Source organism: Nannospalax galili, unplaced genomic scaffold, assembly GCF_000622305.1.
Source record: "Nannospalax galili isolate Female #2095 unplaced genomic scaffold, S.galili_v1.0 scaffold488, whole genome shotgun sequence".
Lineage (NCBI taxonomy): Eukaryota > Metazoa > Chordata > Mammalia > Rodentia > Spalacidae > Nannospalax > Nannospalax galili.
In genome coordinates, this window is record NW_008360316.1 from 6,352,384 (window position 1) to 6,377,642 (window position 25,259).

General features: G+C 41.2%; 1 protein-coding gene and 1 pseudogene across 1 annotated transcript in view; both read left to right on the forward strand.

The window, feature by feature from the left end:
• Micu2 (mitochondrial calcium uptake 2) overlaps positions 1 to 25,259 on the forward strand; it is a 130,342-nt gene that overhangs the window by 15,665 nt on the left and 89,418 nt on the right. The window contains exon 2 of the mRNA XM_029559610.1: positions 17,999 to 18,137. Coding sequence (XP_029415470.1) covers positions 17,999 to 18,137 — 139 coding nt within the window. The remainder of the gene's footprint in view (positions 1 to 17,998; positions 18,138 to 25,259) is intronic.
• LOC103727191 lies at positions 22,578 to 24,012 on the forward strand (annotated as a pseudogene).

Sequence of the window (25,259 nt, forward strand, 5' to 3'; positions counted from 1 at the left end):
AATATAAAGAATTAAAAATAAAGCTTTTAACTCTGAGGGTAAGAATGATTATGGTGTTCCAAGTACTGTGGGCTTAGCAAAAATGAGGTGTTCAGGCCGTTAGAGACCATCCCTTTTCCCTATGTCCTGCCTCTCCTGGCTCCTATCCATAGTTAACCTTCTGCTGCTTCTCTGTATTTATTTTCCTTATAGCATCTGCTTCTGTGTATCAAGGGCAGCCTACAGTGACTTTGCTACAGCATCAAGGAAATGGTACAGTAAAAACAAAAATTAGAAATCTGCAGATATACATGTGAGATTGTATCAAAACCAAGCTTTTATTTGGATTTTTCTTATTTATTCACATCTTTGGTGCAGGGCCTCTACTTTCAATTGTTACGATATATCCTTGCCCCTTCCTAGTTCTCAATATTCAAGTCTTCACAGTATGAGGTGTTTCCAGTGGTGAGTAGGAAAGTATGGCCCTTTGCTCCTGGGGCTCTGCTCTTGGACTCTGCTCAAGGTGCTTATCGTTCCTGGCTCCTGGGTAGTGTTGCCTTCAGCTCAGATGACTTATGACCTTGTCCTTTATCCCCCAGCAGTTCTCCCCTCCAGTTCTGGCAGTATAGTTTCTGTTCAGCCCAGTGTGTGTTCTGTGAGCCCCATTTACTAACCTGTCCCATTTATACCTTTACAAATGGAACAGACACCTTTGTTACCACCAGCCTTCATTATCCAAGGGATACACTCCAGCCTGCAAGTAGATTAGTTAATTCAAATTCTCATAGCCTAAGGGATCTACTTATGAATTTATAGATACATTATTAATACTAGTAAGACATAAAATATTTGTTGTATATATTTATACATTTAATGCTGGTGTTAAACATATCAATACTTACAGAAAGTCTTTCAAAAAGTATAAATTGAGATCCCGTCCACTGAGTCTTGATTCCCCTGCAGCCTGAGCAGTTCCACTCTCCCCACACTCATCCCCCTTCTAGCCTTGGGCCCAGGTAGGCTCTTGCTCTTTCTGCCCCAGGTCTCTTAGTACAGACCCTCCCACTGCATCCTGACCCCCTGCACTCAAATCAGCTCTTGCTATTCCACCTCAGATCTCTGGACTAGCTTCCTAACCCAAAAGTTTGTTAGACCCTCCACCGGCTGTACCCATGCCTACCTTGGCCCTGGCCTCCTGATCTGCCTGCCTCAGACCTGCCTACTACCCTGACAAGTATTCCATATACCACTCATTGAAGAAGCTTCTTTTTGCAACAGATGGAGGATGTTACAGAGTTCCAATAGTCACACATAGAGAATACATGTCTGAGAGATTCTCACCCATGAGTGACACATCTGTAGTGGAATCTCTACACCTAAGACTCATGGAACAATGCAGAACAGGGCACAGAGAGAGTACTAATACATACCTCAACTCTCACCAGCAAAGCTTCCTCATACAACAAAGTGCGATGTACACAGAAGACCACAACTGGCTAAAATTTAGAGACTAGGATGCAGTGTATGTTCCTGGATAGTACTCCTGTATTAAACCTCACCCACCCATGGCTCAGGAACCATTGTGGAAGAGAGGGTGGAAAGATTGTAAGAACCAGGTGTGGTGGATGAACAGAAGGAAACAGAGGCTTTCAGGCCCTGGGGAGCTGACTCATATGAGCTTGCAACAATGGTGACAGCATGCATGAGAAAGCAGAAGAGGGCATGTGGTCCCCCGGAACTGGAGTTATGGTTAATTGTTAGCTACCATATGGGTGCCAGGAACCCAACCTGAGTCCTCTGCAAGAGCAGCCAGTGCTCTTGACTACAAGCCATCTCTCCAGCCCCCTAGAAACTAATTTAAATCCACCCAAGTTTTCAAAACTTCATAGTTACTCTGGGAATTTCACTGGTAATTTGCTAGAAACTCAAGTTTAGGCAAGTTCGTTTGCCAAATCATTTCAGAACTTCAGGCTCTATCAGTTTTAAAGTACAAGTGTTTCTTCCATGCACTTCCAAAAAATCTAACAAGGATTATTCTCTTGATTATAGAGTACAGAAGTAGATTTATCAAGTACGTTTTAAAAGAGAAAGATAAGACCAGCAAGAACAACTAGAGTTCAGTCCCTAGAACATATAACATGAAAGAAGAGAACCGAATCCTGCAAGGCACACACAGGCCTGCACACACACAGACACACACACACACACACACACACACACACACACACACACACAAATGTATAAATACAGGAAAAAAAATTTTTTGATCTTTTTGAGACAGGGTCTCCCTGTAGCCCTAGCTGACTTGGAACTTACTATGTAGACCAAGCTGGCCTTGAACTCACAGAGATCCAGAGATCCACCTGCCTCTGCCTCCCAAGTGCTGGGATTAAAGCCTGGCTAACAAATGTATAAATAAATACAGGAAAAAAAATTTAAAGAGAAGATTACCAAAATGTTGGCTCTGTCCACCTCTACCTTTTATTGTTGTGTGAGTGTGTCTGCATAAGTTTATGTGCACCGTGTGTGTATGTACTTACAGAGGCCAGAAGAGGATATTGGATCCCCTGGAGATGGAGTTACAAGTGGTTGTGAGCTGCCTAAGGTGGATGCTGGAAATCGAACTCAGGTCCTCTGAAAGAACAGTAAGTGCCCTTAACCACTGAGCCATCTCTCCAACCCCTAAAGTCTTAAATAAGAAACAAAACCAGGAGGCTGGAAAGAGCTCAGTTGTTAGGATACTTATTGCTCTTCCAGAGGACCCAAGTTTGGTGCCCATCCCCATCAGGGAGTTCACAACTGCCTGTAATACAAGCTCCAGGAGCTCTGATGCCCTCTTCTGACCTCCTTGGGCTCTTGTACTCATGGACACAGATGCATAATTAAAAATAAAAATCCATCTTTTTAAAAAAGAATAGGCTTAAAAATGACAGATGTGGTGGCGCGTGCTTTTAATCACTCAGGAAGGAGGTAGAGGCAGGTATAAATCTGTGAGATCAAGTTCAAACTGGTCTACATAGCAAGTTCCAGACCAGCAGGGGCTATAGGGAGACCCTGTCTCAAAATAAAGTATCTTTAAAAATTAATAAAAACATGCACTTATTATAAAATATGCTGAAAGGAGTGTAGTAAAAGTGGAAAGGACGTTTTGGCAAATCTCAGGTCTTAGAGTATTTCTCTACATAGTGCAGAGCAGATAGCTTTGCTTGAGCAAAAAATTAGTCTGTCAAAATACTGTATAACCCTGTGCATACTTTACTTACTGGTGATTTAATTTACAAACCCATAGATTGTAAACAGCATGCATCTGGGTACCTTTAGTAGTATTTTGGTAAAATGGTTAACTCATTTCCTACAAATATATTTTAATAGCGAAATTTTGTTTTAGAAATATTGTATTTCAGTCTGTCAATGAACTCAAAGATGAAACTGAAAAAAGTTCACTAAGACCTTAACTAACCATGGTAGAAGACCTAAAATCCATCAGATCATTTATTGAGGTTTACAGGAGTATGAAACAGCTGTTGTAATCCAGTTTCAGAGTGTTCTGTTTCTGAGAGATTCCATGGTTTCTATGCTAGTCAAAAAGCAAGGCAGTACCCTCTGGTGTAGTTAACATAGCCACCACCTGTTGGTGGCTTTGTTTTTTCTTCGTTCCTCTTTATGAAAGCATTTTTCAAATCTGTAATAATTAGCAGTGTGCAGTAATTTGTGGTTCTAATAACAGGAATGCAACAGGCCTTTATCTCTGTTCATGTGTATAGTTCTTCAGTGAAATTGCACATGGCAGAGTACACACCAAGGTATCTGAAACTTTTAATGCATTATTAATAATGTTTAAAATATAAGCATAAAACAGTTCGTAAAGAGCCATTCATTCATGGTACACATTTTCAAAACCATTAACAGTGGTAATAGCTGTGTACTAGGCTCTGGGACAAAAGATACTTTCTGTTCTTAAGTAGTTCAGTGTAGTGAGGGACAGACAGTTCCTACTGGAACATTGACAAAAGTTTATTCAGGTCCTGTGTGTTCATGAGGAGGACACCTAACCCAGATTGCCACTCCAGGAAAGACTCCTAAAAAGTAAGTCAACCAACTGAAAAGGGGACAGGAAGCAACTGATTGTATTACATGCTTAGCTTCGTCAAGTGTTGTCATTACAATCAGAAGCAAGTAAGTGGGTAGTCTGCCTTGTAGAAAGGTTTACTGATGTTGATCAAAGATAATGGAATGAATACTAAAGCTAAGGACACCCTAAATTCAAATCAGTTATAGGACAATCCTGTCACTAATAATCAGACCTTTGAAATATATTTAAATTACTAGATTTGTTTTGTACAAAGACCAATTTATTAAGATGCAGTACTGTCAGCCAGGTGTGGTGGCTGTTGTTTTGTAGCCCCCACCTGGCCTGGAACTCACTATGTAGACCAGGCTGGCCTCACTCTCACAGGGGTCCGCCTGCCTCTACCTCCATCCTAAGTGCTGGAATTAAAAGCTGCACTACCATGGCCAGCTAAAGTTGAAATCATTTAATTTAATTTAATCCTAGCACTTGAGAGGCAAGCAGATCTCTGTGACATTAAGTCCAGCCTGGTCTACATAGTGAATTTCAGGCCAGTTGTGGCTACAGGAAGACCCTGTCTCAAAAAAAAAGAAAAAAGAAAAAACAGTACTGTCTCTGGAATATGCTTTTTGTTTTTAATAAGAAATTACAAATCTAGCTGGGTGTGGTGACACATGCCTTTAGTCCCAGCACTTGGGAGGCAGAGGCAGGCAGATCTCTGTGAGCTCAAAGCCAGCCTGGTCTACATAGTGAATTCCAGGTCAGCTGGGGCTACAGGGAGAAATTACAAATCTGGGGGCTGGAGAGATAACTCATCAGTTGAGAGCACTGACTGCTTTTGCAGAAGACCTGGGTTCAGTTCCCAGCCCCCACATGGCTAACAACTGTCCATAACTCCAGTTCCAGGGGATCTAACCTCCCTCTTCTGACCTCCTCAGGCATTGCACAACATGGGTGCACTTACATACATGCAGGCAATACACTCATATACATAAAAGGTGATAAAATTTTTAAAAAAGAAATTACAAATCTGCCCCTTTATTTTCTATATTTTTGTTCATGTGTGTGTATGTCTTTTGAAATTCATGGCAGAATACATTCAAGCTTTCATAATATTCATATTTACCTGAAAGTTTTTAAAACTTTAGTTGTTGTTTGGGATAAAAATCCCCATTTATATGCAATCAGCAGACATTAAAAGCTGGGTTTAAAAATAATTTTAATAGTTTTAGCTGGGTGTGGCAATGCACACCTTTAATCCCAGCACTTTGGAGAGAGGCTGAGGCAGGCAGATCTCTGAGAGTGAGGCCAGCCTGGTCTATATAGCAAGTTCCAGGCCAGCTGGGGCTACAGAATAACAGTAATAATCATTTCAATTGTATAGAGACTTAGAGTGTGAGGACTGAGGGGTCACTCTTTGTGGGGTTGCTCCCTCCTCTCGTGGGTCGTTGGCCACCGGTCCATGAGGACGGACAAAGGGAGCAGAAGCGACGAATGGGGTCAGGACAGCCAGTGAGCACGACGGAAGAAAGCCCTTCTGGGGAGGCAGATTCAGTGATACAGCTCTGCTTATTTAGTGGGGGTTAGGAAAAATATAGTGTGGAGGCAGCAGCCAAAGCCTCAGCTGATAGGTGCTTATAGTATGCTTTATTTACATGTGGTAGGGGGATCCTATCATCTGACTATGGGGCAATGCCTAATTATCATATAGAAAAAACCTGGGGGTAGTTTTATTGCAGGTAACTATGCCAAAGGTCATGTTCCAAATAAGGTCAGTCATCAGCCACCAGTTTTGAAAAGCTGTCTTCACTCTGTTTTTCTCACACCACGGAAGCAGATGGACCTGACAGCCATTTGCTAGGGCTCAAGATGGAGTGATGTGAGGGGGTACTGAGAATGTGAGAGCACAGGGAGGTGTGGCAGAATAATCTCTGGATGAATCACTTCTGCAGCCCCAAAGTAGGAAATGCCACAGCCATTGACTGCAGCTGTTCCCAGGAAGGGATGGAAGGAAGGAGAAGGGAATCCTTTAATCCAGCCCTTCTTTGCTTCATGCTGTGTCACATACTGCAGGACACACTATCCTGAATGCTATGATCCCTAGTGGCACCCTCTGTTTATGACTCAGCCCTCCACAGTGGCATTTTCCCCAGGCTTCCTTGAAATTCTCCCTTTTCAAGAGATCTTTTTGCATGGGTATATAAGGTTTCTGAAATTAAATCAGAGCTTCCTTCATAGAAGTTGCATGGTAACTGCTCTATATCTACTCAGCTGCCCAAAGAAGAGGAACCACAATCCCGATAAATGTTCTGATACCAGACCTGTTAACCAGTTTTATGCACAAATTTAATTAAAAAAATCTTAAAAGATACTAGTCTGATACATATCTCATTGTGAAAAATAGAAAGTCAAAATGTCATGGTTGATAACCTGGAAGAATGATTGGAGCTTGGAATGCCTTCTGACGGACATACACATTGGCTAAATGCTCCTGGCTTTTTTCATCAGCCACCCCAATGCCGCTGCCTGTAATGCCTCTCCACTAGGAAGTAGGTGGCCTTTTGATCTCTGTTCAATGCTCTGTCATATGAGGCACATACTGTTTATTAGCTAGATTAATATTGAATAATTGTGGGAAAAGTTCATAAAGTAGTACTTATCTCCTACTATGCAGGGAAATAAGCCAAAATAACTTAAAAACATTTAATTAAAATTGGAATAAATGATACTGATATCTTTTTTTTATTTTTGTTTTAAAATATTTGTGTGTATGAGTGTATTGCCTGCATGTATGTAAGTGCATCCATGTCATGAAATACCCACAGAGGACAGAAGAGGCCTTTGGATCTCCTGGAACTGGCATTACGGACAGTTGTTAGCTGCCATGTGGGTGCTGGGACTCGAACCCAGGTCTTCTGCAAGAACAGCCAGTATTCTTAACTGCTGAGCCATCTCTCCAGCCCCTTTTTTTAATTTTATTTTATTCTACTTTATTTTATTTTATTTTATGTGTGTATTGCCTGCATGTATGTTAAGTGCAATGCCTGCAGAGAACAGAATATTATCTTTATTTTATGTGTATGAGTGTATTGCCTGCATGTATATGAGTGCACCCATGTCGTGCAGTGCTGCGGAGGTCAAAAGAGGGCCTTGGATTCCCCTGGAACTGGAGTTAAGGATGGTTTGTAGCTGCCATGTGGGTGCTGAGAACTGACCCGGGGTCCTCTACAAGAGCAATTAGTGCTCTTAACCACTGAGCCATCTCTCCAGCCCCTGATAATATCTTATACTGAGGTTTGAAGTTAAAGCCCTTTCTCTCTCTCTCTCTCTCTCTCTCTCTCTCTCTCTCTCTCTCAAAAAAAACTATGTTAAACTTCATTAAGACCACAAAATATATGTAGTTAATAGATGTAACTCCTGGAAGACTATATTGGAAAAGAAAAAAAAAAGTTCTATAAGTGATGTAGTTAGGAAAGAAAGAATAGCTACTAAGAGAGAGAGATGTGTTTTTTATTCATCAGCTCCTGGCAGTAGCCTTTCTTCTCTAGATACAAATCTGTTGGTGTGTGTGAGAAAGAGAGAGGGGGCAGGGCTTCATCTTACCATGCTAACCTAAGAAAAAGTCACCCTCACTCTCCTAGTCTCAAATGAAGGTTGGAGTACCATCACCAGAAGCCAGAGAGGAATTCTGAGAACCTCCAGGTTTCCCTGTAACAGCTTTTGTCTCCTTGGCTAATGCTCTGTCATTCAGTAGAATTTATTATGAGGCACAGCTTATGCAGTGACTATTTCTAATTTAATCTGGCAGGATTTTGTTTCATATACAATAAAATCCCCCTCATCCAAAACAAAGAAAATTTCTAATGAGTGAGAATTTCCAGTTGTAAAGTTTTCTTTAAGAAGAAAAGACATTCCAGTCACAGCACAGAATATTAAAAACAAAGCAATTGTATTTCATCCAGATTATTACAAATTCCAAAATAAAGCCCCAAATGAATAACTCTTACTATATTTTGTCTAATGCAATGTATTTGTTTGCGTGTGTGCATGCGTGTGCGTGCATGCGTGTCCTTCTGAAAGCTGTAATACTCTAAGGAGGACTGTTTTTCCACCCACTTTATTCTTAAGAAATGCAGAGGCGAAAGAATGTTCAACAAAGAACAGAGAGCAAACTTCTAATTTGTCACTTCGTGGATAAAAAGTAGAGACAGAAGGGCGAAGCACCTGTTGCTTTAAAGGCAATAAACTAGTGAAATGTTTTAACAGAAGTCATCAGCTTTCAAAGATCTGTTTTATCCAGAGCCCATCACTCACTGCTCTTAATTCCTTTGTCACATTTTTTTACTGCATTACAAGTAATCCTTGAAATCCGTGGAGCATTTTATATATAACTAGAACCATGTGGATGGGTCTCACATGTTCATTGTAGCCCCAAATCCCAGCACTTCTTCTGTTCGTCCTTTCCCACATACTTAGGCTTAGATGTAGGTTTGAGAAGTGAATCATGGTGGTAATAGGAGGAATTCATCCCCCACTCACCCACCACCTTCCACCTAGCAAGTCTCTCAACAGTCTCCCTAGGTTTAGGATAACAGAGCCACCAGCAGACCCTGGGCGGCCCTTTGATCTCTGGCCCACATTCCTTCCCCTCCCTCTTCCCTAAGAAATGACTCCTCAGGCAGCTGCTTCTCATGGAGCCCTCGTTATTTATATGTAATTTTATACAGTGGCCAGAGTCAATTTGTAGACATATCATGAAATCTCATTCAGATACAGGTTAAGATTACTAGTGTTTATTTCATGCCTTCTGAAATACTTCTATTTGCAATAAACAGGTTGGAGTAAGAAGGGGCAGAAAAAAATTCCAGTCTTCCATGTTAAATGAGTTCAGTACTGATACCCTCCCAACGCCTTCTACTACTTTCATTTTTTTCTCATGACAAGGACGGTGATTTGTTTCACATTTTATTTTTGTGTGCATGGGGGAGGGGCTCGTGTGGATGTGTGTGTGTGTGCATGCTTGGCACTCTGTGGAAGTCAGGACAATTAGCAGGAATCGGTTCTCTCTACCATTTGGGTTCTAAGATTGAACTCAAATCATAAGGCTTGGTTTTGACAAGCACCATACCCACTGTACCATCTTACCATTTAGAGCTAAGAGTGTATGTTTGGGGTCGCGGGGGAAGGGGGTTGTGTGGGTGTTTGGTGTGTATATGGTATATGTTGTGTGTGAGTAGTATATGGGTATGTGGTTTGTGATGATGTACATTGTAGGATATGTGGTGTGTGTATGGTATATCTGTGTCTGTGATGTGTCTGTGTGTGGGTGTGTGGTATGTATTTTAATAAAAAAATGTTTAAAGATTGAGTTCAGCAGTAAGAGTATCCCACTTGAACCCCTATTTTAATGCATATGTACAGGGCAGTTGGGTGGGGGAGTTTTTGTTTTTAATTATAAATTGTATTTATAATGATATTTTCCCCAGGTTTTTTTTAGCTTGAGCAGCTCCTTTTCAAGTATTTCTCTTATCAAGCATCTTTTGCTCTCTGTTAAAAGTCCATTGCCTCATTAATTTTGATAAGTTTTCCCATTTTCTTTCAGAATACAATTTTTATTATTTATTTCTTACTGCTCTTGCCTTAATTTTTCCCATGAAGTTTTACATAGGCCCTACCTTAGATTTTAAGCATTCTGGCCAGTTATGCCATTTGCCAAAAACAACATAAACATATTTCCTGATCCTATGCACCTTGACGTAAGTACTCTTATTTTTTTATTAAAATCTTAGCTCTTTACCCCACAGCAGGAGTAGTGACATTGGCAGTACAGTCATTCAGCAGTAGAGGGACAAGAGGTGACAGGCCTCATAGCTGGGAACATGTCTATGACCAGGCATACTTGGAAGTTCTCCCTGTGCTTGAAGTGGGTTATCATATCCCATGTGGGTGTGCCCTTCACTTTCATTTTGTTCATTCATTTGGGGCTACCTACTTTAGAGAACTATCTTGATAGTCATAGGTTTGAGGTTTTTCTGGTCCTAGTACAGTGTTTCCTCTGCCAGCCAAGTCATAACTTGGTGGAGCTGGTTCTTCCTTCCCTTCACAGGAAGGGAAGAAGAGGCCACTACTGAGCCTTGAAGGAGCATAGAGAGTGACAGGAGCTTTGAGTAGGACACTGCCCTTTTCTCTGGCTTGCTCCAGCCCTGCACATCCACATCAGGAGGTTCCCTGCCAGCATTGCTGATTGCGCCCATGGAACCAACTAGAAACAGATGCCCCTTCCTCTGTACCTGACCAGGGGCCCAGGCCCTGTGCCTGGCAGCCCCTGCCAAGGTAGTGCAGAATTTCTCCCTGCTCATACACCACATTGAAGCTGGTTTCCAGACTGGGTGTTTTCCTACAGTTTCATCCACATTGTTCATATCTAGAAGATTCTCTAAAGCAAGTTTAAAACTTAAAGCTCTAATATGGCTGTTTGCTTTTTAGATTTTTTGAGTTCTGTTCATTGTGGAATGTTACGAGCTTTCAGGGCACAGGGCTGGAGAGATAGCTCGTCCAGTAAAAGAACTTTTAGAGCTCATAAATTTATAAATCTTTAAATGACTTTTTGACTAAGAATTGAACTATTTTCAGGAAGACACATTATGCTGATTTTGTTTTGTTTTGCTTTTGGTTGAGGAAAACTAGCATATAGATCAGACTGTCCCAGGTTTTATTTCCAAGGGGCTTAGACTCAATGAGAAACTTGAAACTTGGCTTATACCTGGAGTTTCCAACATCCTCCAAGTACTGATAGCCTTGCAAAATCCTTCCTTGGTATTTGCAAGGATTTTAGACATGAGTGGCAACATTGGTGCTAAAATTTATATTCAAAATATAGAGCTTAAAGTTGTAGCTTACATTATACTATTTTTTGTAAGCAGTTGATTTAATCCTAACATATAATAGCAGTCACATTTTTCTTGATGTCCTGAAATTCCCAAATCTGTGTGTCAGCACACTGAATTGTTACTCATAGATTCTTTTCCTATGATGCCTCATTATGACAAAGAATGAACTGGTAGTGAGCTCTTTAAAAGTGTGTGTGTTGACATTATTGGAAAGATGAAAGCACTTGTATCTTCTGGCTTAGTTTTATTTGACATGTAACAGCATTCATGACAATGTAAAACTATGTACTTGTGTTTTCTGAAGGATGTTCTGTTTTCACTCATAGCTCTAATCATTTGTGGTTTATTTAAACAAAGCCCTGGTATTTGTCTATAACATACATTCTATGAAGTACTTCAGATATTTAGTGGGTCAGACAGTAATGGTGACTTTATACAGCACAGCAACAGTGAAGTATGCTGTGTTAGTGAATCTTCATATAACTCAGGCTACATCTGTAAAAAAGGCATTTTTCTTATGAAAGATTTTTGCTTTTAAAATATGTTTCTCACTTTCCTACATTTGGAACAGAATTTTCTATATGTAACTAGTTTCTGAAGGTGGGGCTCTTGGTTGGCTGATACACTTAACTAATGAAGATCATCGCTACCATATCTCTTTGGTGTTACTCTTGTCCAACTTCGCTGTCTAGCTGCAAGTCTCCTTTCTGCATACACAAGCACACTTATGTGCAGGCAGAGCGTTCATATACCCTAAGGATCTATGATAGAATACTTAAAATATTTCTACTGCCTTCTCTGTTTCCTTCAAAGAAACCAGAATTTTTTAAAGCCATATATACATTTTCTCTGCTTCACCCTTTATTAGTGATGCATTGACTAAAGTAAGGAAATATTTTACTATTTTCTGACTTGGTTCAGTGTGTTATAACACATTCCCAGTTCACATGAGAATGAGTCTGTAGATCTTGGTATTCATATGGAGCTCAGTGTCCCCCCATAATGCAGGAGGTAGTGAACATAGGTATAAAAACAGTGCTATTCAAGACTGGAGAGATGACTCAGCAGTTAAGATCACTGACTGCTCTTCAGAGGATCTAGGTTCGATTCCCAGCACCCACATGGCAGCTAACAACCATCTGTAACTCCAGTTCCAGGGGAATACAACACCGTCTTGTGACCTCCAGGGGCATTGCAGGTGCACTTATATACATGCAGGCAATACACTCATACACATAAAATAAAACTAATAAATACAATATTTTTAAAAGTGCTATCCAGAAAACATGTTCTGACCAGGAGGCAACAGCCATTTATAGTTGAATGTTTTTAATATGCTGGGGGTGGTTAAGCCAAGATTATTAGATATGTAGATTAAATGTCAGAGTATGAGAGATCCTATTTCTGTATTTCCATATAGACCTTAATGTCTTCATATGGTAACTACTGTGTAAATTAGAAAAAAAAAAAAAAAGAGTCACAATCTATGCTCTTTGGCACTAGAGAGGTAACAGACTGGCTGTACAGGAATGAGGACCTGAGTTCCATCTCCAGAACCCATCTCAAAAAGCCAGACATGGTAGCATGTAATTCTAATCCCAGTGTTGAGGAAACAGAGCCTGGAGGGTCCCTGGGGCTCACTGAACAGCCACCCTACCTGAATCGGTGAGCCCCAGGCCATTGAGACACCCTGTTTCAAAAAACAAAGTGGACAGCTCCTGAGGAACAACCCCCAAGGTTCTCTGGCCTCCACACGCATGCACACATGTGCAAGCATGTACACATGAACATGCACATACCCAGAAGAAAACGTCTGACCTTTGCAGCATTCTGATATTTTCTTCTGTATATTTTGCCATGTATCTCAGGATAATAACACAGTAGGCTCTGAAATATCTGTGGATGGACTAGGGAACTTTTCTGCCTAATATAGAACTAGACATGTGTTTTTCTCAGATACAATTTTGATGTCTTGACATTTGTTATATCTCTTCATCCTTTCCATCTAAACTGATGCTCTCACTGCATTTACCTAAGCCTGCAAGTCACTTTCTTTACCTAGCTTATTTAAGAAGTCCGGCCTACTAAAATGTGCAACAGTGAGGAAGAGAGGACAGAAACTAGAGAAAGGAAGTCATTGCCCAAAACAATACTGTCAGGTTCCAGTATATGAAAACAGCAGTATCTGCAACAATAAAAGGCCCCTGAAGCTTTTGAGGGAAGGGGTAAGAGGAGGGAAGAAAAATGGGCAAAGAGAGCATGGGCACATGGAGTCAGAAAAAAATAGGAGGAGGGAGGAAAGGAAGAAATGATGAAAACAGCCAGACAGGAAATAGTTTTTGTTTCCGCCAAAGCCATGTTGTAAAGTTATTCAAGGTACTAGAACATAATTTGGCATGATTGTTCCATTCTATAAACTAGTTAACCAGACATGGTATGGAGCTCAAAAGATGTGACTCCAGTCCCTTGCACAAAGCTATCACTGGAACTAGATGCTCTCTAGGTCCTCTTTACCTCTTAAAATTCTGAGTTAATGTTATTGCTAAAGACACACCTTTGTTACAAGATAGAGAAATTAAACTGGAACTGAGCTAGAAGCTTTCATAGTGCCAGAAGGTGCTATGCAGGCTACTGGAGGTGGGGGCTGCGGGGGGCATCAATGGTCATACCCAGCTGTGAACCCTACAAGCTACAATACCAACTTGCCAGGCAAGATGTGCCCACTGGTGTAGTAGTGGCACAGATCATTATGGTAGTAGCCAGCTACTCTGTGATTGGATTTGGGGCCTGCTCTACAGGAGGGAATTCATACTATAAACACAGTCAAAAACCCAGCGCTGAGATCTTAAGCCCTAGAGGAGATCTTATTACATAGCTAAATTGGCATTGTGTCAAACTGTCTTCTAAATATTTGTCTACACCTGTAGACAAATGCTGCACTCAACCTTAACCAGAGAAACTTCTCTTTACCAAGAATTGTGGTGAATGCAGAGACTCGTAGCTACACAAGGTGCTTAGAATGATTGTTGAACTCTCAGCCTTTAACAGGCTATTTATACCACCCCTTTCTAAGGCTCGGGGTACATGGAAAAATAAATGGCAGTAAAAATGTATGAACCAGATGATCAAAGGAAGGGCTTCAAAATGCTGTCCTCTGGGCAAAACACAGTCATTGCAATCATAATCCTACAGAGTTACCTGTGCTGGGCCTGCACACGACTGGGCCTGTTGTCAGTCAGTCATGGATCAGGGAGAGGTTCATGGAGCCATACCCCACCCATCTGAACTTTTGGCTACCAGTAGGCTCTAGGGAGGGGCAGTCCCCATCTTCGCTATGAACCCACAGGCAAGGCCTCCACTTTGATGGATAGTTAGAAATTCATCAAATAGCTTTAAACCTAGTGAGTGACAAAAAAAAAAAGACATGAATGTAAGAGACATGTAGGGAGGAGGGAAGGTTGATGGGAGAGGAGAAAGACAAGAGGTGGGGTGAGAGTAACCAGAATGAATTATATACATGTGTGAAATTGTCAGAGAACAAATTCAATAAAAGTTATAAAAGAATTTCTGGGTAATAAATAGCAACTGTACTCCTACTATGTGCAAAGCATCAACTAGTGCTTTACACAGTAGGGTGAGACAAAGCTGAAACATGTGCTTACAGGGTTGGCAATCCAGTGGGCAGCTTAGGCAGAAAGAAAACAGTTTGGTTTTATAATAGTACATTCTTGGAAAGTATATACCAAAGCATCTTTTTTTTCTCTTAGGAGTGATATCATGGTTGAGCATTGCATTCTTGACCACCAAACCATCTAATAAGTCTGAGATTTGATCAACATATTGAGGAAAATGAAGTAAAATAGATAAAAGACTAAAACTGGCAAGTTGATCCAGAATATATGAAATAGACATAAATGCGTAATGCCCATCAAGAGAGTTGGAGAATTGCTTCTATTGGATTGGCCTTGTGGGCATGTGTGTGAGGCATTTTTTTTATTATTGAGTGATGTGGGAGGGTCCAGACTACTGTGGGCAGTGCCACCCCTGGGCAGGTGGTTAGTCCTATGTATATAAGAAAGCAGGCTAAAGGCGCTGGAGAGATGGCTCAGCAATTAAGAGCAGTGGCTGCTCTTGCAGAGGACCCAGATTCAGTTCCCAGCACCCACATGGCAGCTAACAACCATCCATAACTCCAGTTCCAGGGGATTCCGACGTTCTCTTCTGACTTATGTGGACATTGCAGACCCAGATGCACTTACATACATGCAGGCAATACACTCATACACACAAAATAAAAATAATAAAATATTTAAAAAAAGAAAGTAAACAGCCTGAGCATGGGCCAGAGGAGCTAGCCAATAAGAAGCATACCTCCATGGTCTGCGCTCCTGGTTCCTGCCCTCACTTCCTGCCCTGACTTCCCTCAGCGATGAACTGTGACCTGGGAGATATAAGATAAAATAAACCCTTTCCTCCCCAAGTTGGTTTTAGTCAGTGTTTTTATTACAGCAATTAAAAGCAAACTAAGAGTTGGGCGCGGTGGTGCAGGCCTTTAATCCCTGCACTCAGGAGGCAGAGGCAGGTGGACCTCTATGAGATCCAGGCCAGCCTAGTCTACATTGCAAGCTCCAGGCCAGATGGGACTACAGGGAGACCCTGCCTCAAAAAACAAACAAAAAAATAGTTTCTACATCTTGCTGTAAATGAGTGGGAGGTTTGTGTGTTTACTTCCTGGCATGTTGGATATCCTGTTAAATCCAGGAAAGAATAAGCTTTCTGCAAGGTTAGAGGACCACTTGAAAACCAAAGCACACATAGAGTTAATGGTCCGTCTTGTTATGAGACCAATAGACAAGAGGAATAAATAAGAATTGGGCTGTGCAGGTAGTTAAGGTGTGGAAAGAATTTATACAAAAAGAAATAAGTTGTAGCAAAAAAGGAATTTTTAACGGTTGTAAGCAACTTTGATATTAGAAATTACAAAAGTACCAATATTTATTTCAAGATTTGAGAGTATGCTTTTTCTCCCTCTATTAATTTTATCTGTTAATAGACTAAAAATTAACATTTATGAAAAATACAAAAATGTTCCTAGACAGTAACTGCATACTCATGTTCAAGTTCTTCCAGTTCTAATGCCTACAGCTTGCAAATGCTGTTACCTTTGCCCACTGTGCCCCAAACCACCTTCCCTTTCCTGGTGAATTTTTATAAATTCACTGTCACAGCACTTAAGTGCTTCCTTATAGAAATTAACATTTATCCAACTGGCTGTTGTAGCGTATGCCTTTAATCCCAGCACTCCAGCAGCAGAGGCAGGTGGATCTCTGAGTTCAAGACTCTCCTGGTCTACTTAGCAAGTTCTAGGCCCCAGGTGGAGCTACGGAGAAACTCTGTCTCAAAAAACAAAAAAAAAAATAAATTAACATTTGTCTGGCTTTCCATTGTTTTTCTATAGATGCTCAATAACAATTTGTTAAAATGACATATCTATTGCTATGTATAAATACTAATATTTTGCTGATAAATACTATGTATGTATGTGCCAGGTGTTAGGGTAAATCCTGGAGTTAGTTCTAAATATAAGAAGTAGGTGATAAGTCTTGGACGGATACACAGTAGAATGAGAGTGGTGCCTGGGAAAGCCCTCCGTTGTAGTACCCCAGCAGTGCGTTCTTATCAGGGTTCCGCACTGGCACCAGTGTCGGTGTCAACTGCTAGGTCATCTTCCAGTCTGTCCAGGCACAAGGCCCATTCAGTGTGTAGGAGGATAGTATGGGAATTGAGAGACTGAACTCCATGGACTGGAGCAGATGTGGTTTTTTAGTCTGACTCTGCTACATCCACTACGTAAGTTTCCATATCTACTTAGTATCTGAGTTACTGTGATCAACGAAATTCTCTGTAGTGCGCTGGATTAGTCAGTGTAGGATGAGTAAGGGCTTAGTAAAAGGAGTAAAAGGTTAGTAGAGATTTCCATGCTGTCTCTTTGAGCAGTTGGTCAAGATCCAGGCCCAGTGGCCTGAGATAGACTCTTGCACTAACAGTATTTCACCAATCTGAGTCCCTTTGCACTTTCTTATTCGTAGTTGCTGTTATAGTCTGGATGCAGAGTTGTGTGTGAAAGCACAACTACACATGATCTGCTGCCTGCCAGTCTGGGATTGTCCATCATTCTCCTCTCTCCCCAGTCACTCTGCTGACAGTGGCCCTCCTCTTCTTCCCAAGGCACCAGGTTCATTCCTACCCTTGGACTTTTGCTTAGAAATGTTCTTCCTCAGGCGAACAACTCCCAACCCCTACCCTTTAGTCTCTAAGTGCTGCCCTTCAGAAGACTTCCCCTGCTTGTCTAAAGTATTGTCATCACTACTCTTTTCTCCTTTTTTGCTTCTGTGGCAGTTCTTGCTAGCTTATGTCATTTTACACATTTATTTGTTAATGTCATTCTCCCACTGGAATATAATTTCCCTTCAATTTTGTTTTGTTTTGTTTTGGTCTTTTTGAGACAGGGTCTCCCTGTAGCCCCAGCTGGCCTGGAACTTGCTAAATAATCCAGGTTGGCCTTGAAGTCACAGAGATCCGCCTGCCTCTTCCTCTCAAGTGCTGGGATTAAAGGTGTGCACCACCACGCCTGGCTCAATTAGTCTTATTCAGTGTTATAACTTCAGTTCCTTGAAAACTAGGGACTTGATTAATGTTTGTTAAGTGAATAATTTAAACTTTGGAGATTGTCAAACCTAAATTACTCTTTAAAGATCATCTTAGGGGCTAGAGAGATGGCTCAGCGGTTAAGAGCACTTGCTGCTCTTGCCAAGGACTCAGGGTCAGTTCCCAGCACTCACATGATGACTCTCAGCTGCCTGTAACTGCAGTTCCAGGGGATCCAATGCCCTCTTCTGAATTCTACAGGCATTGTAGGCAAGTGGTGCGTATACAGATAAGCAGGCACACACACACACACGTATAAATAAAATTTTTTAAAATTATTCTAGAAGTATCTGAGTTTGGAAATCAAACTGAAAGAAAGGTTAAATCATAATAATTTCTTTTTCTTTTATAGAAAAATGACTGTGGACCCATAGAGAAACTGTCTCTTCGTAAACAGCGGTTTATGCAGTTTTCTTCACTGGAACATAATGGAGAATATTATATGACACCCCGAGACTTTCTCTTTTCAGTGATGTTTGAGCAAATAGAACGTGAGTAGTTTTGTTGTTATTTTTAGAGACCATGTCTCACTATGTAGCCCTAGCTGGCCTGGAATTGGTGATGTAGACCAAGCTAGTCTCAGACTCACAGAGATCTACCTGTGTCTGCCTCCCGAGTGCTGAGTTTAAAAGTGTGTACCACTACACCCAGTGTGAATGTTTTTCTTAAGCTTAAACTAAACATCAGGGCTGAAAGCCAGTTTTCAGAGCTGGTGATAACTTCTCTGCACTGATATCACTGTTCTTGTACCATGCACTTGCTTGTTATGATGTGGCAACTTCAAGCTTTCATATGTGTCTGTCTTTAAAGGAGTTGTTTTTTGTATAGATTTTTCTAAAAGACATGAAAAAACAATGTCACTAAATTGGTTTTTAATAGAGTTCATGTTTTAAATTGGTAGAAAAAAATAGATTATTAAGGAGAGCCATTTCACAGTCATGCCATAAGTAAAAAAGAAATCCTGAAGAAAAAAAAATATAATGAAAAACCAAAGTATACAACTATAATTATTTCATAAATAGTAAACTCTGTTATTACGAGTGCTGTCAGAGGTTTGCTTTTGTCACCTAAGCTGGCCCTCTCACTTTGCCACAAATGGACTGTGTGCACACTGCAGTCAGCTCTCTACAACATCTTGTTCTCCTAAACTCCCCAAAGCCACAGTTCATCCTAGAACTGGGGAGTGTGCAGCAGCTGAATGCTGAAGACAGAGCAGAGTGATTGAACTGGGAAAGCTGAGAGGGCTTGGAAAGGCATGAGGAATGAACAGTACAAATGAATACACAAAGTATAACCAAGGGACAGGAAGCTCACCAGTCACTGGAAACCAAGGACCACAGGAGCAGTTCTTGGAGATTATATTGAGAAGCAGATCAGGGCCAGATTATAAGATTTCAGGGACCTACCCACCCAGCCAAGGAATGTGTACTGGGAAGGGATGGGTTGGCTTCTAGCTTCAATTAATGTGGGAACAATGATGATTTAAGAACAATAGGTGGTAAAAGTACATTTAGATTATTTTAATATAGCTCCTTGGAAGGAAATTTAACAGTTTGTGTCAAAAACTTTTAAAAATATTGACCTACTTAAAAAATAGTTTAAACTCTGACATGTCCAGGACCTGGACACTATCACTCCTGCCCTCACAGTAGGAAAAGAAAAGAACAAAAGATGAAAAATGTAAAGTGGGCCACCCAGATCCATCAGGGGTCACAGTCAGAACTGAGGTCATAGAATACCCTTTCCTGAAAACTGAAGACAAGCAAGTCCAGAGGGTCAGAGCTTGCCTGGATCGGAAGCCACCTAGAATCCACCAGGATCTTGTGTAAAATATTTAAAGAATAACTGATTAGCTGCTAGAATCTGAGTATGGAATAGCTTGAGAGATAACTCCTAAAAGGGACAGGTGATGCAGCTTAGCAAGTAAAGGTGCTTGCCACACAAGCCTGGTGACCTGAGTTCTTTGATCCCCGGAAGCTTCATAAAGGTGGAAGGAGAGAACTGACTCTGTCTACAAAGTTATCCTCTGACTTCCACATGTGTACTGTAGCACTGACACACAGACACACAGTAATATATTTTTTATTTCTTTTTTTTTTTTTTTCAGACAGGCTCTCCCTGTAGCCCCAGCTGGCCTGGAAATCACTACATAGACCAGTCTGGCCTTGAACTCACAGAGATCTGCCTGGGTTTCTGTTTGCTCTGCCCCCAAGCCCAAAGTAATATTTTTTTTTTTTTTTTTTTTTTTTTTTTTGCAGACAGGCTCTCCCTGTAGCCCCAGCTGGCCTGGAAATCACTACATAGACCAGTCTGGCCTTGAACTCACAGAGATCTGCCTGCCTCTGCCTCCCAAGTGCTGGGATTAAAGGCTTTATTTTATTTTAATTATGTATATGGGTCTGTTTGGGTGCCTGCAGAGGCCAGAGACACTCGATCCCCTGGAGCTGGAGTTCCAGGTAGTTCAGCCAACCAAACTCTGGTCCTCTACATGTTCCTAACCACTGAACCATCACTCCAGCCTCAATAGAGTGTCTAATTAAGAAACAAAAACAAAACTCTGAGGACCAATCTCATTCACTTATACAAATAAACATCAAAATGGGTATATCACAGTTAAACTGCAGAAAATTAAAGGAAAAGGGAAAGTCTTGAAAGAAGCCAGAGGGAATAAACACCCCCTGCAGAAGAGCCTCAAGTTTATCATACCTCTTCATCATGTAAGCAAGAAGGTAGGTCAGATATTTCAAAACTTGAAAGAAAAAATCACCAACCTAGAATATTCAGTGAATTGTCCTTCAAAAGGAGAAATAAAGGCTTTCTCAGGTGAGCAAGCACTGAGGAATTTGTTACCAGTAGGATTTGTCATCCTTGGTATAGAGAAACATGTCTTTTCTTCCTTTCTTTCTTTCCTTTTTTCCTGGCTGTCCTGAACTCACTATGTAGACCAAGCTGGCCTCAAACTCATATTGACCTGCCTGCCTCTGCCTCCCAAGTGCCGAGATTACATGTGTATGCTACCTTGCCAGGTGAGAAACATTTTCAGGACAAAAAGTACTAACCTAAAAGAGTAAGATTTAGCCATGTTAAAATTAGAACCTTACCAAAATCTTCCATAGAGAAATTGAAAAGCCAAGCCAAAAATTGGCTTACTTTAAAACGCATAATATTGGTAAAACAGTATATACATATGAAACTATAATACAGAAAAGGATACGCTCATGAAGGAATTAAGGGCAGTCCGTTTCCGGATATGCCAAGTGTCACAGTGATTATTTCAAAGTGATATCACTGAAGAAACTTCAGAAAGGCCCATTTGGCCTCTTTTCCTACACACAGCAAGCCATAAAGGTCCTCTTAGGAGGGGCATCCTTCACAAACCAAGACCAGAAAAAGAGCCTTGATCACCAGACTGGTCACTAGAGTAATTCATTGCAGTCCCAATTAACAAACACTTTGAAGTGACCCTTAGTTTCCATTAGCTTCTACGCACCCCCTCCCTATATATCTCTTAATGACGTCCCTAGAATTTGCCTTGGTCCAAGAGGACAAATGAACCTCAGGATCTCAAGCCTTTGTTTTTCTTCCTCTAAAAAGTATAAAAGCATCTTGCTTTGGTCACTTCTTCAGACTTCATTTTTTTATGAGGTTCTCCACATACATGTGAATTTAATAAAACAAAGGCTTTCTTTAATTGATTCATATTAATTTTGTTCATAGATTCAACTAAAGAACTCTCCTAAGGGCAGTGGGTGCAACTCAGTGGTAGTGTGCTTGCCTAGGATGTGTGAGGCCCTAGGTTCCATCCCAGAATTGCCACAAAAAGCCAAATAAGGGAGAAGGGAATTGCCTCTCTTTCCCTTCCAGCATCACTGCATCCCCACATTGCTGTATCCCTGCATCCTACCCTCTCCCTTTACAATTCATAAAAATGGGTAGAAGTAGACGTTCACAGAGGAGGAAACAAAAAAAAAATGAGCATGAGCATATTTTCCCTTGTATGTAACTAGTATAAGATCATTTTATACCTATTAGATTGGCAACAGTTAAGTCTGACAGCAAAGGTTGAAGAGAATGTAGCTTACCAGGCATGTAGATCAGCAAAGACTTTATTATGTACTCTCACTTTGCAAAACAATGTGTAACTACCTTGCAAAGTTAAACATTATATATTTCCATTCCTATACATGTATACTTTATACCCAACAGGAACACTTGCTGGTATGTCCTAGGATATATGCAAAAGAATGTTTACGACAGCAGTGTTGAGTTGGCAAACAAAGATGGAAACAGCCCATGTGTCCATTAGTAAGAATGGGTGAATTGTGGTGTATTCACACCATGGAGTTTTACTCAGTAAGAGTAATCACACTTAATATCCTTGGCAACATAAAGAACCCCAATGGATTCGTTGCCACTGAAACTGGTAAGAAAAGAATTTAAGAACATCATTTAAAATCCCTAGAAATGAGTCTTAGATAATACGGAAAATTTAGAAACATCTGTTCAAGAAAAGCTGCTAAAATCTGGTCAGAAATGCTTGAGACTGGAGCACTTGAGCTAAGACTGATCCCTGCCTGCCCATCTCAGCTTCATTAGCTGGAAACTCATTCCAGACTGTTGTAGCCACAAACACAGGAGTGCTCTTCTGGGCAAGAGAGCTATCAGAGGAGAGGGCTTTCCTCGGAGAGCAGTTCGTTAGCATCCCACATTCTGCCCTGCCACTTAAGGCTAAGTACTGTGGGGCAGCTGAGAGGTGAGAGAGCTTTCTCCCAACCATTCCTCACTTATGGAATGGGGCTTTGCCTTGGGTGCTGTGGCACTGGGAGCACTGCAAACCTGGCTGCTCTTGTCCCAACTTGAAAGGCAGTATTTCCACACAGATAGAAGCAAATTAAGACCTAGGGTTACATTCTTTCTTCCTGCTCTCCATCATGGTGCAGAATCAAGGTGAAAAGGAGAATCCCATGAGGGAACTTCGCATCTGCAAGCTCTGCCTCAACATCTGTGTGGGGGAAAGTAGAGACTGACCCAGGCAGCCAAGGTGTTGGAGCAGCTCACAGGCCAGGCACCTGTGTTTTCCAAAGCTGGATACACTGTCAGGTCCTTTGGTATTAGGAGAAATGAAAAGATTTCAGTTCACTGTACATTCCATGGATCCAAGGCAGAAGAAATCCTGGAGAAAGGTCTGGAGGTCAGGAATATGAGTTAAGAAAAAATAACTTCTCCGATACTGGAAACTTTGGTTTTGGAATCTAGGAACATATTGATCTGCGCATCGAATATGACCCAAGCATTGGTATCTGCGGCCTGGTCTTCTATGTGGTGCTAGGTAGGACAGGTTTCAGCATCGCAGACAAGAAGCGCAGGACAGGCAGCATAGGGGCCAAAGACAGAATCAGCAAAGAGGAGTTCATGTGCTGGTTCCAGCAGAAGTATGATGAGATCATCCTTCCTGGCAAATAAATTCTAGCCAAAAGACCAATAAAATTTTCTCAGAAATGTAAAAAAAAAAAAATTTAATTAAAAAAAAAAAAAGACCTAGGGTTACTGCCATCCAGTTGCTAGAGTAGAGACATCACTCAGACTTGTATTGTTGTTCCTACATCAGGCTCCAGAGCTCTGGCCTCAGATTTTTGCCTTGGTAGTAGAAGCAGGCAAATATGTAGCTCTCAGTCTCTTTCCAATGAAACAACATTTTAACATAAAATGGGGAATTTCAAGCACTCTAGAAAACAGGTCAGATATAGGTAAGCTGAACATGGTAGCACATGCCTGTAATCCCAGCACTGAGGAGGCTAAGGTTGTAGGATTACCAGTTTGAAGCCATCCTAGACTACATAGTGAATGAAACATGCACCTCCTCCCCTTCACAGGTGTAGGTTGTGGTAAGAGGTACTTGAGAGTCATTGATACATTCAGTGAAAATAACAGGCTAAACTGTACACTGGCTGCTTTGTAGAGAGCACTTGGAGAAGAGATGACAATGAGAGCCCTTCCTGGGGTCATGAATTATTCCTTCAGGGGAGCCCAGATTTGAAGAATTATCTCTAGATCAGAGTATCCCAGGATACTCATCAAAACAGCAGGGCAGCCAGCTGAGCTCTGCATCTTGATGAGGAGAAGAAAGACCTCCAGAGCACCCTAACTCCCACCATTCCAAGTACTATGGGCACCTAAGCTATGCCTCTCTGGGGAGTAAACCCAGAAGCTTAGCACTATAGACAGGGCAGAGTGAGAGAGTTGTCACTGAAGTAGTCCAGTCAGACACTGAGCAAAAATATGCGCAAAAATGAGAACAAACTAAGGGGCAAGGAAACTAGTATACAGATTTACTATATTACCTGAAATGTCTAGATTCAACAACAACAAAAAATAAGAGACATGTAAAGAAACAAGAAAATGTAGCACCACTGAACAAAGTGGGCAATGGAAAGTGCTTGTGATTGCAGCCAGATAAAAGATTTAACAGAAAAGGACATCAGACCGGCCTCTATAAACACAGTCAAAGAACTAACATGTACTACGCTTAAAGACTAACTTTTCCACTTTTATTATTCATTGGAATGCAGTTAAACGATCAAAAGGCACTGAGCCAAATCAAGAATTCAGTAATTTTTCAGGCCAAATAATACATCTTTTATACATATGGTGTCCTTCATCTTCATTTTTCATCATAGATAAGAAGAATAATCTTAGTTACATTCCTACAGATCGTGAGCAGTAAAACAAAAAACCAAGCCAAACCACTGACCCATGGCCTCTAGGTAAACAGAAAGATACAGAGCAATCTAAAAGTTATTAGATTTTAAACTCATTTTACCTGGTATTTATCTTTTTGGCCTTTTGGCAAATAAGATCCTTTATGAATAGCAATTGATGGGCTTATGTAAGCTGCCTCTGCCTGACACAGTGGACACTTGCCACTCCTTTTGCCTGGTTCCTGGTAGGCACGGGAGCTCCTCTGCTTTTACTTTAAGACCACAAAAGCCTGCTCCTCTGCAGAATGCCACCTCCCCTTTCTTATGTTCTCTTACTGTGACCTTCATTTTCAGTGACCTTCATTTTCACCATTCCCATCCCATGCATACCCCCTGGAATTGTCCCAGTTTTACAAATCTCAGTGTTCAGAATCCCAGACTGGCAGCAGCTAATTGGTCAGCCTTCCACTTTATCTGCTACCTAATATGTCTACTCTCTGAACTTACAAGAGCTTCTCAGTCTCAACTGTCTGCCATCCCAAGCTCCCTTCATCCTCTCTCCCTGTAGCCACAGTTTGCAACTTTCCCTCTCTCTCTCTCTCTCTCTCTCTCTCTCTCTCTCTCTCTCTCTGGGGTGCGGCTTCCTGGACACCAGAACCCTCCCCCCGCTCCCTCCCTCCCCTTTTTTTTTTCTTTTTGTCTTTATGAGACAGGGTCTCCCTGTAGTCCCAGCTGGCCTGGAAGGGCACATTGCCCTGCTGCAGCTGGTGCCTCCACTCTGTTCCCTTTTCTCTGCTGTTTCATTTCTTAAACCTTCAAATAGTCTCACATCTTTACTATGAAAAATTCATAGATACTAGAAATATTAAGAGTCTTCAGAGTTGTTTAAAGCTATGATACTTTTAGATCTCAAAA